The 16701-nt window shown below is 42.6% G+C and overlaps 2 protein-coding genes across 2 annotated transcripts in view; one reads left to right on the plus strand and one right to left on the minus strand.

Annotated features, from left to right (window-relative positions):
• The first annotated feature begins 349 nt into the window (after positions 1-349).
• On the plus strand, positions 350-10055 carry LOC125303504 (protein mono-ADP-ribosyltransferase PARP12-like). The gene is made up of 12 exons (XM_048257280.1): positions 350-709; positions 1734-1869; positions 2091-2367; positions 3061-3159; positions 3494-3626; positions 6347-6515; positions 6780-6900; positions 7189-7285; positions 7390-7474; positions 7924-8054; positions 8520-8671; positions 9047-10055. The coding sequence occupies exons 1-12, from the start codon at positions 390-392 to the stop codon at positions 9301-9303; spliced, it is 1977 nt and encodes a 658-aa protein (XP_048113237.1). The 5' UTR covers positions 350-389; the 3' UTR covers positions 9304-10055.
• A 503-nt stretch (positions 10056-10558) lies between these two features.
• tbxas1 (thromboxane A synthase 1 (platelet)) overlaps positions 10559-16701 on the minus strand; it is an 86233-nt gene continuing 80090 nt past the window's right edge. Inside the window, 5 exon segments of the mRNA XM_048257281.1 lie at positions 10559-12859; positions 13157-13225; positions 13227-13320; positions 13670-13807; positions 13976-14064. Coding sequence (XP_048113238.1) covers positions 12758-12859; positions 13157-13225; positions 13227-13320; positions 13670-13807; positions 13976-14064 — 492 coding nt within the window. The 3' untranslated portion in view covers positions 10559-12757.

A 16701-nucleotide genomic window follows, 5' to 3' on the forward strand; every position in this document is an offset into this window, starting at 1 on the left:
ATAAATAAAGGTTGAATGAATTCCCATATTAATCTTGTCTTAAATGTCTCGGTATGGTTGTGGTTGACTAGGCTATCTCTGTTTCCAACACAAGTTTGCGTAAATAAAGGGCAACAAACTATTTCTTCTGGTTGTATGACTTCTGTTCAATTTCAACTTGCGATCAAGAAAATATGAGTAGGCTATAAGTGAAATAAATGTTATGTGAATAAGAAATCAGTAGCCGGCGGTTCAGATTAGGGCCAACGTGAGCGGGCGCCTCAAGCGTTCAGACGTCGCATGGACCCTGTTCAAAGTAGGCCTACAGCTTTTGGTTTCGTTTCTGACGCAAATCAGCAACACAGGAAGCAACAGCTGGTTACTGTGTGCTGTCTGTAAGCTACACTAGAATGACAACTCTCGTAGCTTTCAGCATTACAAAGATACTGTGCAAAAATCTAGGATGCTTAACATTCAGGCAGGTGGACCAAAGCCTAAGGCAAAGCATGACAGTTGCAAAAGAAGTGCTATTTCGAGTACTTTCTGACGAGAGTAGATTTTCCATAGTTCAGGGGGAGGAGGAGGAGAGTTCGTGTGATTTAAATGGAATACGTCCGGATAGTTTGATTATCGCGAAAACAGACCTAAGACTGTGCCAGAACCTCAAATGCAACAGCTGTGAAGACTTACACCTGTGCAGATATTTTGTGTGCGGTCTGTGCAGATTTGGGTAAGCATATTGATAATTATTGCATAGATAATAATTATTGATCTAGGCTACTACTGCCTTGCTCTAAGTAGGCCGAAGCTACCAGGTTCTGCCATTCCTTATTAAAGGCCAAGTCTGCTAATTTTATTGGGACATTTTCGAAACAAAGTTAGTTTTAAAAGCCAGTGCGCATTCTGTGCTGTTTTCATTTACCAATGTAGCCTATTTCGCGACTGCGATATAGGCTATAGCCTGTATAGATACGTAAACAAGTACATAGCCTACTATAGGAAATGTTAGCATAGCTTCTACGGTATACTGTATATAGAATAAAAAAGTCACAACAAATATTAAAATGTTATCGTGAGAGCTACCAGATTTTAGTCATTGTAATGAAAGAGTGTCCATATCTAATGTAAATGGTATCAGTAGGCCTACAAAGTGATTACCAGTGCAATATTAGAACATAATGTTAACAAACCACATCAATGTAATTAACTGTGACGTTGTCACAGAATGGATTTGTATTGATCCAACTCATGTAATCTCACGGACACAATTTCATAGGTAACACAAGGGATGTCAATCAAACAATCACGATACACAAACAGGGTAGTCACATACAATACACGGGGTAAACACATGAGGTACAACATAAAGAAAGACTATACAAGCTAACACATACATGACAAGGTAAACGCAATTACTCTCACTAAAACCAACATCAGCATTACACAGACACATACACTGCACAGCACCATGGGAGCTCACATTCATAACCAGCTAGGCTCAGTTCACTACAATAATATAATTACGATACCAAAATAAACAGTAATAGAAAGTGACAAATTCTTAATAATAAAATAATACAACATAATTAAGAAATAAAAACAAACTCCAAAACTAACAAATAAACAAACAGACAACAAAAACAATAGAAAAGGCAGACAAAGCAGTGCCACGACAAAAAATGTGTCTTTCTTTCCATGTTGTTATTTCGGCACTGGCACTATTATAATCTTATGTGTAATTGTGTAACTGACAGGGCAAAATGCAAAAACCCGCACACAGTGGACTCCCCGGCTAACAGAGCCCTTCTGCAGAGAGCTGGCTTAAGTGAACTGAATAAACAGGAGCTCTGCTGTCTCCTTCTCCAGAATGATTCCTACCTGCTTCCTGAGGTCAGTTTAATGCCGCGGACATTTTTTAAATTCACATCAAAGATGTTTTATCTACCCTTCTGAGTCCACTTACAAATCTCCTTAGTGTCAATTACACTCTAGCATCTAATTATACTCCAGCATATCCTTCAGGACCTGTGTATGTCATAATAGATTTGATTATATCCATCATGGTGTTTCTGATAATGTTGATTTTCTTGCATCTCTTCTTGCATTTGCAGATCTGCGGTCATTACAACAAGGGCAATGGAGAACATGGCTCCTGCAGATTCAAGTCCACCTGCACCAGTCTGCACGTGTGCCAGCACTTCCTCTTGGGAGACTGCAAGTTTGGGGCCGATTGTAAGAGAGCACACACGTTTGACGCCAACAGCAGGAAGATCCTGAGCGGCAGAGGCCTCAGTCCAGAGAACATCCGCCACATCCAGCTGATCTACAAGAACCGGCTGCTCCTCAGTGGACACGGGGAGAGACGCATCGTCAAGGAAGCAGACAAACGTGAGTCTTGCCTATATATATATATATATATATATATATATATATACAAATGTCAATTTCTCCTCAGGGAACTGGATGACCAGTAGTTGTGCAGACATAACATATTTCCTTACTTTCCTTCCTTATTTAAATAAGTAAATATCATTTACATAAATGCACTTCATTTGCTTAGAGTACAGGAAAAGAGCACTGAAATGCAGGCTGCACACCAAAAATAACAATGCCCATAAATGCCCTCAAGATGACTGAAACAACATGCACTACTCAAGGGGCAAGGGGCCTTTTATTTTGAAACATATCCTCTAATTTCTCACTGACCTGTGGGGTAGCAACAGAGACGGTTGATAAAGTTAACTATAGAATCTCAGGCCGAACTTGTTGGTATTTAAATGTATTCAATATTCAATAACCGGAAGGGTTTCAGTTCATAGTCATGGTGAACTGGGTAAATATTGACAAAATTCAGACGGCAGTGTGTCCTTAATGCTTGGAATTGTATGACATTGTCAAAGTAAAGGGTTTAATGGTTTAATTCTCAGGGAGTAAACTTACTGATATTGAAACCTTTCTTGTTCCATGAATCCCTTTAGGTGTTTGGTAAATAATTAAGTCTAAAAAAAGGAATGAGTAATCTACTGTATGCATCTGCGTCTCCTCTGTTTAGTGATTAACTTCTCTGCTCTACTTATTTAGCGCCCCCTGCTGTCAGGCAGCTGTCCAACACCTCTGTCAGTGAAGCCGACCGCAATGAGATCTGCCTCTACTTCATCCGCCGCGGGTGCAGCTTCAAAGGTACTTAGTGTGTCCAGGTGTGTCCAGGTGTGTACAGGTGTGTCCAGGTGTGTCCAGGTGTGCCCTTATCTGCCATCCCAGATCTGGGACACATTTGTCCAAACATCAAATGCCGGTTTGGTATAATCTACGTCTCAGAGACAATACCAGACCTGAAGACTAGATTTCAGAAGTGTCCTATGGTATGATGCCAGGATGGTGGCGCAGTACATTTTGATCTAATCTTTAGGTGTTAAGTTGAGAAGTGATGTACTGACTGTTTTGTGTGCCTACTCTAGATAAGGCTGTTTTGTGTGCCTACTCTAGATAAGGCTGTTTTGTGTGCCTACTCTAGATAAGTGTATCCGTGTCCACCACCGTCTTCCATATAAATGGCAGATTCTGGACAAAGATGGAGTGACGTGGACAGACCTGTCTGAGCAGGAGGAGGCTGAGAGAGACTACTGTAACCCAGCCAGTGACACCAGGTACTACAGACACCGTTATCTTATTTAACACCAGGTACTACAGACACCGTTATCTTATTTAACACCAGGTACTACAGACACCGTTATCTAATTTAACAGCAGGTACTACAGACAACGTTATCTTATTTAACAGCAGGTACTACAGACAACCGTTATCTTATTTAACACCAGGTACTACAGACACCGTTGCTTTATTTAACACCAGGTACTAAAGACACAGTTATCTTATTTAACACAAGGTATGGCCCCAGCTGTGGCGCAACTGGCTGGGGCACCTTCACCGTACGCCGGCGACCCGGGTTCGATTTCCGCCCCGTGGTCCTTTCCGGATCCCACCCCTGCTCTCTCTCCCATTCGCTTCCTGTCACTCTCCACTGTCACTCCACTGTCATCATTAAAGGCATAAAAAGGTCAAAAAAATATACTTAAAAAAAAAAAAAAAAACTTTAACACCAGGTACTACAGACACCGTTATCTTATTTAACACCAGGTACTACAGACACCGTCACCTTATTTAACAAGGCTTTTCCCATTGACCTCTACAGTTATCTTATTAATCCGATTAAACTTGGTGGGACATGTTTTTGTATATCTTTTATGCATTTTATTTGAATTTATAAGTGAATATGCTCATGACAAAATTGAAAAACATGATCCGGACACACTTCCAAGAATGACGTGCAGATCAAAAGTTATGCTACGGTAAAGGTGCTAAATTTAAAGGTAATTGTTCAATTTTTGGTGAATTGAGTGAATTGCTCTTAATATTCTTCTACCTGGCCTCATTTATAAAGCGTTCTTACGCACAGATTTGATCTTAGACGGTGCGTACGCTCAAATCCATGCAACGCTCAAATTTATAAAAACCGTCTTTGACGTGGAAAAGTGCTTTATCTCCCGTCAGGTTCAAACTTGACGTCTGACCATTTCCTTGTGGTAATGCCGGGATACTGCAAGTAATCTAAGGGCTAAGTGCGATGCATTTTCAAAATTCCAAGACCAACGAACTCATGTCTTTCTTTGCCATATGCATGATTAATATCAGAAGATTATTTTTGGACGCAGCTTAATGTTTCATGGTTTGGCATAAAACTGCTAATGAGAACTATAGCCCACTTAAGAAAGTGAAAAAACCTATAGCTTACTTATTTCATAATATCTATATAAAAAAACACCAATACAGAATAGAATGATTGAAACATTCTTACAGGTGATCTAGTATATTTAGTGTTCTCACCAATCTAATATTGACCATAAAATGTCCAATTGTCCTCGTTTATGAGAGGAAAAGTACATTCGTGCCAGGGATGTAGTGGTAAAATAAGAGGTAGGTGAACTATGAATTCTGCAATCTCGGTGAGGTGGACTGCGTCATGCGGTATCGGATTTTTAAAAAAAGGCATTTGAACATGTTTGATAAAGGTGGAGGTTATTGTGCAGTATTGGGAATATAGGATAGTATTGGATAATACAGTTTTGAATGTTAAAAGTGAATAAACTCTTTTGAGAGGTGGATAAACTCTAATAAGAGGTGGGTATGCTACCTAATTTGCGCTCATAGGCCTATTCCCAGCTTCGTAACAGAAAGGTAATATTTGAATGTAAGCTATACAATGTAGGCTATAGATATTTTATATCATATATAGCCTACACAACCAAGGGACGGGAGTTATCCTCTGAAAGCAGGGCATCTTCATATTTAGTGTTGCGTCGGAGTTGCGTAAAGAGGTGCAGAGCGCGCACCTGATTGCTTTTTTTTACTGACAGTGCCCAAGATCATATGACAATACGTGAGTTGAATAATGTAGGCTAAAATATAAAAGTAGGCCTAAAGCAAACAATAAAGGACAATGTTTAAGCCATTGGACATTATTGAAAGAAAACGATAGCAAAGATATGCAGAATGAATGAATAATGACGAGCTAACTAGGCTACTTTTTCAGCAAAAACATAGCCTATCTTAAAAGAAACGTTAAGCCTACATGACATATCGCTTATAATTTAGTCCTCTGTTTTGTAGGCTAAATCAGCATATTACCCTGGGTCATGTTGGAAACGTACAGTAGCCTACTGTACCATAACGTACATGATTATGCTGTAGGCCTAGGTCTTTCCTTCATAAGGTAGGCCTACCCATTTTTTTTTGTACAAAATAGGCCTAAAAAGTAGGCCTAAACATACTAAATGTTGCTTATTCACATTACTGCAAGCAAAAGGAATGAAAGCGAGCAGAGGACAATGGACATGGATGCATACGATCTCTTTCCAGAAAGCTTTGTTGGAAAAAACAGTAATTAGTTAAGCTATTTGAACTGACCCATATAGGCTAGTTAACATCAGATGGCATAGGCTAGGCCTACAATGTTTTCAATATATAATTTTACATAGGCTACAGCTTTTAGGCCATTGATTTCATTGAAACATATGCTAATGATATTGATGAGGGGTGTTTACAAAGGCGGAGACCTAAAACCATCCGCTGCGCACAAGTTGGCGTTCATTTGTGATTTATAATGGGCACATCTGGAAGGGTGGCGTGCACGATGTTTTTGTCGCGTGCGTTAGGTGTTCTCGAGGAATCACGCGTCACGATCATTTCAGAAATGATCTAAGATCAAATGAAGGATGGTTTCTACGCAACCCTTTTATAAATGAGGCCCCTGGTGATGTTGGCCAGGTGATGCCAGGTGATTGTGCTGATGCCGTCTCTCTGCTTTCAGTTTTGGGCCTCGTCCCATGAACTTCCTCACCATGACATGTGCAGGCTCACCTGTCCGGCGCCTGTCCACTGCGTCCTCCGTCACCAAGCCGCCCCACTTCATCCTGACCACCGAGTGGCGCTGGTACTGGCTGGACGACCAGGGGGGCTGGAATGAGTACGGACTGGAGGTCAGTGACCGAGCCTGAGCTTCATTGTCTGGTCTTTCCCCCTCAGCACTACGTTTCCCATTTATTCAATTAGCTAATGCTTTTACCCAAAGCGACTTACAAATGTGAGGTGACAATTAATACTACAAAAATAAATAGGCCTACTAGAGATTGAGAAGGTGTTTCAATAATAATATTTTACTTTCACTTCAAAGATAGATCGATCAATAGATAGATTGCCCCTGTGACTACAGATCAGTGTGTGCTTGTCGTCTTCATTCTTAGAGTGATCCAAAGTGCCTCACCACAATCACCTCTCAGACCTTGGAGAACATTTATCTGTCAGAAGTTGAAGATGAGATCGACTTTAGCTCTGCGGGACACAGATATGTGCTCAACTTGAAGGGTAAGGTAACTAACCCAGGCAACACTGTGCCCTTCATAGGCTCTCAGAACACCTTACATGTTGACCTCGATGCTCTTAAAACTTGAAGCATATTCTAGTTTGCCCACTGAGACTGCACTAAGCTATTATGTTAGCAGAATGGACGGAAGATGAAAACCTAGACAGAACTAGGGTTCCACAAATAAGGTGGATATAGACGATACATCAACAATACGTTTTACCACACACCACTTTACATTCCACTTTTTGAAAAGCTTGATTGATTCAAGTATTTTCCCCCTCTCTCAGACATGTATCAACAGAACATGAAGCACAAGACCAGGAGAGAGGTGCGGAGGAGACCGCACTTCATCTCCGCACAGGAACTGGAGAAGAAACTGAAAAGGTACCGTGAGCTCTGGATCACACGTGTGTAAAAGCTGGAGATTCTGGAGATTCAGGTTGCCTGGTTGAGTGAAAGTGATTGTTTTGTTTTGTTTGCCATGTCAGTGGATCCACAGAGGCCTCCAGCTCCTCACCTGTAGACGTGCCAGCTCACTGGGACAAAACAGCCCTGCCCAGCCACACCTATAAGGTACCCACTCTAACTGCCCAGCCCAGTGCCCAGCCACACCTATAAGGTACCAGCCCTGCCCAGCCACACCTATGAGGTACTCACTCTAACAGCCCAGCCACACCTATAAGGTACCCACTCCTGCCCAGCCACACCTATAAGGTACCCACTCTAACAGCCCAGCCACACCTATAAGGTACCCACTCTTAACACGGCTCTCGTACAGCCTCAAACCAATAGGTTGTTGTAGATAATAGGAATAATAGAATAATTTATCAATACAGTGCTTATTTATTCAGATCAATTCTGTTCAGCCATGACCTAAGAATAGGTTGTTACAAAGCCCAGTACATTTACACCATGGCCCATGTAAAAAGGAGCCTAGCTTTCACTGTTTCTTGGACTTTACATCCGTTTGTATTCCTGTCGTGTAACATGGTGCATTTCTCATTTGTGTCCTGCCCCCTCAGCTGGTTCCACTGTCATCTTCCTCTGGGGAGTTCCAGCGTGTGGAGAACCTGTTCAGGAGAACCATGCAAAGGAGCACTGTTCACAGCATCCGGCGTGTGCAGAACCCTTCACTCTGGAAAATGTTTCAGTGGTGAGGCTCACCAAGACCTTCATCAGCAGCAAAGCTATTATCATAATCATCATTATCAGTGTGGCCATCACCTAATCCATCATCAAAATGGACTGTCACCATTGTTAGCTTTTTAATCGTTGTGTCCCTATAACCCCAAAACAATCTTTTTGTGGATATGTTCTAATCTAAACTTTTGTGAGTATACTGTATGATCTTGTAACCATGAGTGTAATAATTCTGTGCTTCTGTGGTTTGACTTCTGTGGTTTGGTAATAGTGTGTGTGTTCTGTGCTGTGCAGTGCAGTCCACCAGGCAGAAAGACCAGATGAAGGAGAAAGTGTGTTTTAGTAATAATGTGTGTGTGTGTGTGTGTGTGTGTGTGTGTGTGTGTGTGTGTGTGCTGTCCCCCAGGCAGAAAGACCAGCTGAAGGAGAGAGTGTTCTGGTAATAATGTGTGTGTATGTGTCCTATGCTGTCCACCAGGCAGAAAGACCAGCTGAAGGAGAGAGCAGGCCGGGGAGATGTGAGGGAGATGGAGCTGTTCCATGGGACAGAGCAGGCCCTCCTGGAAGCCATCTGTGAACAGAACTTTGACTGGAGAAACTGCGGCGTCCATGGATCTCACTATGGAAAAGGTGTGTGTGTGTGTGTGTCTTTGCAAACCACTGTCTGTCTTGAGTCATATCTCTTAAACAGCAACTTGCTTAAAGCATCAAGTAAGGAGTGTGGGTCTAAAACTAGCAAGCTAACTGCCTAAAAGGCCTGCAAAAACCCTGGAAAAATACCACATTCCAGGTAGATCAATACAAATTTCACTTGGCCAACTGATGGTATTTCACAGCCTTAACATACACTTACACTAGACTTAATAGTACAATATTAATAGTACATATTCATTATTTCTTTTACATTTAGTTAGGCTGTAGAAGGCCTATTGTGAGAGACCGTCGTCTTTAAAAGGTTTCAAGGTTACATAGCTTGTGTCTGTGTCCATTGTGTCATTGCAATAGGGAGCTACTTTGCCAGAGACGCCTCCTACTCAGACAAATACTCTGCGTTGGGCAGCGGCAGCAGGAAGATCATGTTTGTTGCTCAGGTGTTGGTGGGAGACTTCACTAAGGGGAGGAGTGTGTACCTGCGCCCACCTGCTCGAGAGACTGGGAAGGGCTTCTACGACAGCTGCGTGGACAGTGTCAGCAATCCCTCCATCTTCGTCATCTTTGAGAAATACCAGATTTACCCAGAATTCATTGTGGAGTACTCCTGAGATCACTACAAATGGTTAAGACGAATCTTGTCAAGCATGACTGGAAAAAACACCATTATTTTATTCATATTTTAGTATGTATTTTCTGTGTTTTAGAATTGTTACAAGCCTAGTTCACTAAGAGTTCAATGATAAAGCCTACTGTGGTTCACTAAAAGAAAACTTAAATCGAAATTTCTATTGAAAAAAAATCCTTTCCTTTGGGACTGTAGGCTTAATCCAGGGGTGTCAAACTCATATTAGGTAGGGGGACGGATTTGTTGGAAGGAGACCTACAAAGATGGTTTGTAGTGCTAGGTTTAATCAATGTATCATATTATAGAGACATTGCTTATTACACATTGTTGAAGACAACTGGATGTGAGTATCTATTTTTCTAATTTCCCCTTCCTACCCAAAAGATCTGGGGGAGGTGTATAATACCTGCTGGCGGCCCTGATCCCCTGGCTTAATCCATGTATGGGAATCTGTCTATTGGTGTATACAGTTCTTCCTGCTTCATAGCTAATCTTGCTACATTATGAAGTAGTTGTATGTTTTTCTTTCTCTTTCGGAGTGTGTGTCTGTGTCTGTACACACCTGCTCTCACCTCTAATGCCATGTCAAGTTATCATAAGTGGATACGTTTAATACTCACATTTTAAATGAAAACATGAGAAAATGATGGAATGTATCAATTTTTTTTGACTTGATCAGATTTTGACTTGTCTTTGTAACTTGAAATCATGAATAAAACTACAACTAAGCATTTTCGTGCCTAAATACTTAAACCAGTGTGTTTCAGTTTGGCATTCCAGATCATTTCATGGTGTTATGCATGTTGAAAAAACCTGTTCTACATGCAATTCATTAATATTACACAAACTATGTATCACTCAACCCCTCCCTGTGGTAGAGTGTTGGTGTGGCAAGGAGTGTGTTGTGTGACTAGACCTTGTTTGGCTGCTTTTGCCTGGTGTTCATTTTCCTGTTTGTTCTGGAGATCAGCCTGTAGGGATTTGGAAACATGCTGCACTGCGCCCACCACTGAAAAGCTGACCTCTGAAATATCAGGAAAAAAACTCTATATTTCATCTTGTGTTTTTTTCATCTTTGGTCAAAGACTTGATTTGAAGATTTGAAAACTGATATAGTTCTTTGAAGTTGGCTACTCCATGAACAACTGCACTTTAGTCTTAAATGATTCTTTACACACCCACAAAATGAAGCCTTGGTAAAAAAAAACATATATATAAATAAAAACGTTTAAAAAACGTTTTAATGAGCAGTCTTTTTATTGCAGTCTAAGATTTACACTTCACTTTTTGAAGAATTGCTTCCACAATATACTGTACATGTCAGAGAATATCTCATTTAGGCTCAGTCCCTCAGCAGTGATCATTTTCACAGTACATTGTAAACAGTAAAATTCAGTATTCAGTAAAATCATGTCACACTCTTATCTGTAACTATGTACATTTAAGCCTCGGGGAAATAAATCAAGTAGAACAGAAAGGCTGACCTTATTCTTCTGTGGAGCTGTCTAGCACAAATCTTGGGCAAAGTGCTATAGTGCACCTTTGTAGTTTGTTTTGTCTTTTGAAATATAGCAGGATCTGAGAATTCAAAGTTGCTGAAGCATTTCTCTTTGTGGCTCAATGCCCCAACATGGCCTTGTCTGAGGGTGAGGTTATCTTAGTTTACAGGACACGAACCTGGTGGAATATCAGATTGGTGTCTCACAGCTTATGGCCCTCATCCAAACCCTCTGACCCAAATGTTGTTCCAGAACCCTCTGTCAGGCACACACACACACACACACACAGTACCTCTGAGTAATTCAGTATTATTTCACACAACAGCCAGTTAAAGGCCCCAGAAAGAGTATTTTTACCTTAAAATAATGACAACACAAACTCTTTATAGGGCGAACGGCACCTCTGCCACACTCTGAGCAGGTGTTATCGTTTATAAAACAGCCATAGGAAGTTTGGTGTTTGTGTAGGAATACTGCCCCCCCTCCTAAATTGAAATGGAAAAGAGCTGCTATGCTACAGGAATTGGGAGATCTCTTTCTCCAGACTGCTGTCGGTGCATTGCCTCTATATTGTATCAGAGTTATGTTCATACTGCTGTTCTTCTGTTGCAGAAGAAGGGCCACGTGCTGGTGCTGCAGATATATGTGGGCACAACTGTGTGCCTGTGTTTCAGCTTTTCTTTTGGTGTGTGTGTGTGTGTGTGTGTGTGTGTGTGTGTGTGTGTGTGCGTGAGTGAATGTGTGTGCAGATGCTATTATAAAGAAGTCAGTATTTGAGCTCAAGCAGTTCCAGGCCCTGCTAACCCCTTGATCTCTTCACATATTATTCATAATGCCATATTCCCTTCTTTCACAACTCCCTTCTTTCCAAGGAGCTCCCCCTAGTGACCTAGATGAGTTACTTTTGTAACCAAAGCAGAAAGTAAGAGGCACTTCTGCATTCACATCTCATTTACAACTTATATTCTGGTTTCAGTTCATTTCTTAAAAAAACAAAAAACAAATTAACTGTTGATTGGTAGAACATACTGTAGCGGACCGCTCCATATTCTTTATAGTAAAAAAAAGTATATATCTCTATAGTCTTCACTGGGCTTATCCCATAGACATGGGCTTATCCAACCGGGTTCTTTAAACGTAATTGGGGTTGTTAACATCACGCAGTCAGCTGACGATAAAATGCTGCTTGGCCAAAGCTGCAGGGGAGAGCACTAATTACCACGGAAGCGCCATCGGAGAGGGTGGCTACCGAAGGCATGTGAGACGTGGCGGGAGCATTTTAAACAGAGTTTTCACACTAGATGTAGTTCCATTGGATTCCTCTGGATCGTACCCTTGTGGATTAATCCCTTGAAGGAATTACTATGCAGCAGCGCGGATCCAGAGCAAAATAGGACCGGCTCAAACTACTTTGTGTTGCGCACGACGGAATGGATCGGCAGCATGGCAAGATGTTTTCCTTTCTCTTGTCGGGGTGTTGCCAAGATCCCTGGTTCAAGTCGTACATGTAGGCCTATTCTGCAGTTCCCCTGGCTAGTCTCCCGCTGGTAACTCAACACTCATCTCCGAGTTCACTTTCCCTTTCTGCCTGTATAACAACTAATTCCACATATTCCACAACTCACTTTCCTTCCGTGACTCAGACTCTTTCATACTTTTTTTTTTTTGTTTATATCATTTTATTTTCGATTGTATGGAGGGACATTGATTATTTAAGTTGTGTATGGATATTTTTGGTTTAATTTAAACTATCATAATATATGATTTGAAATGTATAAAACGTGTTTGTGTTGTTTGATTTGTGTGATAGTTGGCAGCAAATACTGCCGGGCACCCCAGAGACCATTTAATCTCTAAATTTAAACGTTACAATACAACTCAAATGTTAATCAGTGCAGCACTTAATTAATCAAGACACAGTCCTGTGCCTTTCCGGTGTCATTTCTGTGTGTGCCTGTGTGATGTGTCCCTTTTGGTGATTTTGACCCAGATGCCGTTCTTCGGCCCCAGAGTGCTTTGGGACTTTAACTCCAGTGGCACCTGTGGATGGGAAAGCAAAGCCACTTAAGACATTAAGAGACAGGCCCGTCACACACTGACCATGGGCTGACATACTGCTTCTGACTGACTGTGGGGAGTGTCCACTCTGTCCACACTTGTGCACTGACAAAAATAGTGCTTTTATTATGTAGGAGGATAGAGGTCACCTTAACAGACTGACAGTCCTGTCTGACTTGAGCAGACAATTGCCGTCGCCTGCATTCTACTTGTAATATCTACAGATGTGTGTGGGTTTGTGTAGATGTGTGTGTGTGTGTGTGTGTGTGGTGTCAGTACCTTGGTCTCGCTGCAGGCCTCCACAGTAAAGCGCTGGAGAATAAGAGTCAGTGCCATCTTCATCTCCAGTTAGGGCCAATCGCATGCCCACGCAGCTACGAGGCCCCGCCCCAAAGGGGATATACACAAAGGGGTGGCGGCTGGCCTTCGCCTCTGCCGTGAACCTGAAATGGGATTGGACGGCAGGGGATGACCGGACTCAATCATTTTCATTATGGGTGCAAGCAAATATAAAAACATATATACAGTACTATATGTAATGTATGCAATGTATCACATCTTAATTTCCCAACTATTACCCGCGGCTTATACATTGATTTTCCAAAATTTCTTCAGCTATGAGGTTAATACACGGGGGCAGTTAATATGGTTTTGTTTCTTTTAACTGGCATAAAACACTGTCCTGCGGCTTATACTGTACACAATGTGGCTAATACACAGGAAATTACTGTAGTTATTATAGATTTCCCATCTGTTACACACCAGCACCGATACACACACACACACACACACCTCTCTGGGATGAATTTGTGTGGTTCAGGCCAGTGCTCAGGGTCATAGTGTAGGAATGCTGCTGGAATCTCCAGCGTTGCTCCTTTAGGCAGGACCTGTCCACTCACCATGCAGTCCTCCTCCACAGTCCTCGCATACCTCACACACACACACACTCAATCAATCAATTCTGAGCAGGGTAATATGGATAAGCTGTTTACTTGGCAAATGAGAAGAACCAGAGAAGGCAAGAAAGATGAGATGATAACAAACTATATTTACATCAATCACAGCTGTGTGTGTGTGTGTGTGAATGCTGCAGACTACCTAAAGCCTGGAGGGTACATCCTGAGGGTCTCTGATACCACCATATCCATGTACTTCAGCTCCTGAACGTTATTATAGTCTGGAGTGTCCTGAAAACAAACACACACACAGTTTAACAAACCAACAAGATATTATCAACTAGAGTTTTGCAGTTTATCCAGCAGGGGTCACAATAAACATAAAAAAGTTGATGAGGATGTGTAAAAATGTGTGTGTGTGTGCAAGCGTGTGTGTGTGTTAGTGTGTGTGTGTGTGTGTGCATCACAACAGAAAGTTGTTGCGTAAATTCAAGGGCCAGCAAACTAACTTAATTTAGAACCCTTACAAGCCTCTTCCTGAGAGGCCTCCACCCTGCAACGCATTCCAGTCACTTTTAGCTCCAGTTCAGCCAATCAGACACTGAGACAGCTACTTGACTCTGCAGCTCTGAGCCGAATCAGATCAATGATGTATGTGTGATGCAGACCGATGTGTATGAGCAGGCACACTGGGGGGGGCCAATGGTACAGATAGACATGGCAACAGAGGCACGGTTGCGTGTGTGTGTGTGTGTGAGTGTGAGAGAGAGAGTTAATGATAGAAAGACAGTGTGTCTGATAGAGTAAGAGAAAATGTGCAAGTGTGTGTGTGTGTGTGTGTGTGTGTGTGTGTGTGTTGTGTGTGTGAGGGTTGTGTGTGGCTGTAGAGGCCTGGTGTGGCACAGACACACAGGAGGAACAGAGACGCTGAGCGGCCCCAAGCTGCTGCACACACCCTGCTGCAACACAGCCAGCCACCAGGGGGCACCAGGGATCCAGACAACAGACTGCCATCTGAATGGCACCATCACCAGATGCATCGCATGGCACTAGACTGAACTTGAACTGAAGCTGACATCAAATGAATTTATGTTCATCTTATCTGACAAATGTAATGGAAATGTACTGAACTTCACTCAACAACAGTGACGCTTCCGCCTAATCGGAATTGTGAAGTTGGTCACACTGGGATTGCAGTTTATTCCAAAAGGCCGAACCCACCATCCTTGAACAGACAGTGCCCTTGCCCTAGACAGAGTGAACTCCGTTGGTGGAACCAAACCAACAGAAAGAACTGGGCCAGAGAAACGGTGTGTTTTACCATGATAATGAGAAACATCAGTGATTCCTGATGACGCAGAGTGGGAATGAGCTATTTGTAGTGTGTTTACCCAGAACGTTGTTGATTTGGTTTGTGGAGGCCGTCTCCGACAACGCAGCCATTGTTCCCCATGGGAATGGTTTAACATCGTAATCGTGTGTGTGTGTGTGTGTGTGTTTAATGTATGTGTTTGTGTTTGTGTGTCTGAAAGAGAGAGACTGCAGTAGGCCACAGATCAGTCGGGACTCATGGTGCAACAGGGGGTTATGGAAATATTCCTGCCTTGTAAAGCCCCCTGTGCTATTACCCACAATCCATTGCCAGTTTTGTCCCTCAAAGCTTCAATATTCATCACGCATTGGCATCAGGGGCCTAACAAGACACAAGAGCCAAACTACCTCACATGAGAACAGTTAGAAAACACAAAACACCCCAATAAACCTGCGCAAGAGCAGAGACACATGTGTATACAGATGTGTGTGTGTGTGTGTGTGTGTGTGTTTGTGTATATGTGTGGTGTGAGTGGCTAATGTGTGTGTGTGTGTGTGTGTGTGTGTTTGTGTGTGGTATGAGTGGTTAATATGTGTGTGTGTTCACATTAGCTTTAACATCCATGTGTCAGCAAGGCCGTTTGCAATATGCATTACTACACAGCAGAAAGAGGGAGGCAAGAACACCATAGACATTTGCAAACAAGAGAATTTAGCAGAAAATAAACAAAAGCTCTGCTAACAGTCCACTGGCCCCTGGCCAGCCTCGCCCCCAGTGATGGCACTAAATTGTCATTCCGTTTGAAAGCGGACTGGGAGAAAACAAAAACAACGAGGAAACCCAAACGATTTCGCTCTGCCTGAGTGGGCTACGCTCTTATTGGCTCTGCCTGAGTGGGCTACGCTCTTAGCGCAAACACACAGCACCCTTCTCCCAGTCACCCTGAGCTTCAAATACACACAGCATCAGAGTCAACACACACACACACACACACACACACACACACACATGCACACACACACACACACTCGCACAGATTTGCACATACACACACACACACACTCACATACACACAGACACACACCCTGTTCTTAAGCCTGGTTGAGAGCAGGGGCACTTAGTGCAGGTTTTGCTTAAAGTGTATGCACACGTGTGTGTGTGTGTGTGTGTGTGTGTGTTTCAGTGTGAATGAATAATTCTGAGAGTATGCAAGTCTTGATTGTTTCCAATTTCTCATTACCAAACCCTGGAGAAACCGAGAGACAAAGAAACCACAAATTGCAGGCTTTATGGCATACAACACATGCCCCCCTTTCTCTCTCTCACACACACACACACACCCTTATCCCACTCACACACACACACACACACACACACACACTTGCAAACACCCCTTATCCCACTCACACAGACAACCACCCAGTCTTTCTTTCCAATCGTAAGGGTGTTCATCACTCACATCAAATGACCTTGCCATGTCAGTCCAGTCCATCACTAACTGTACTTCCTCCATTTGCCATCTCTCCTCTCCATCCCCCCCTCCACTCCTCCTCTCCGTCACACTATTCCCCCTCTATGCCCCCCCCCTCTCTCTCTCTCTCTCCTCTACTCCTGAT

This window comes from Alosa alosa, chromosome 11, assembly GCF_017589495.1.
Source record: "Alosa alosa isolate M-15738 ecotype Scorff River chromosome 11, AALO_Geno_1.1, whole genome shotgun sequence".
NCBI lineage: Eukaryota > Metazoa > Chordata > Actinopteri > Clupeiformes > Clupeidae > Alosa > Alosa alosa.

What these genes read in the sequence shown, in the direction of transcription:
- LOC125303504 (XM_048257280.1), top strand. Translation starts at nt 390, where the DNA reads ATGACAACTCTCGTAGCTTTCAGCATTACAAAGATACTGTGCAAAAAT. An exon ending in GGAATGAGTACGGACTGGAG is followed by an intron (nt 6,516 to 6,779) that starts GTCAGTGACCGA and finishes CTTCATTCTTAG; the next exon opens with AGTGATCCAAAGTGCCTCAC. An exon ending in TGGATCTCACTATGGAAAAG is followed by an intron (nt 8,672 to 9,046) that starts GTGTGTGTGTGT and finishes TCATTGCAATAG; the next exon opens with GGAGCTACTTTGCCAGAGAC.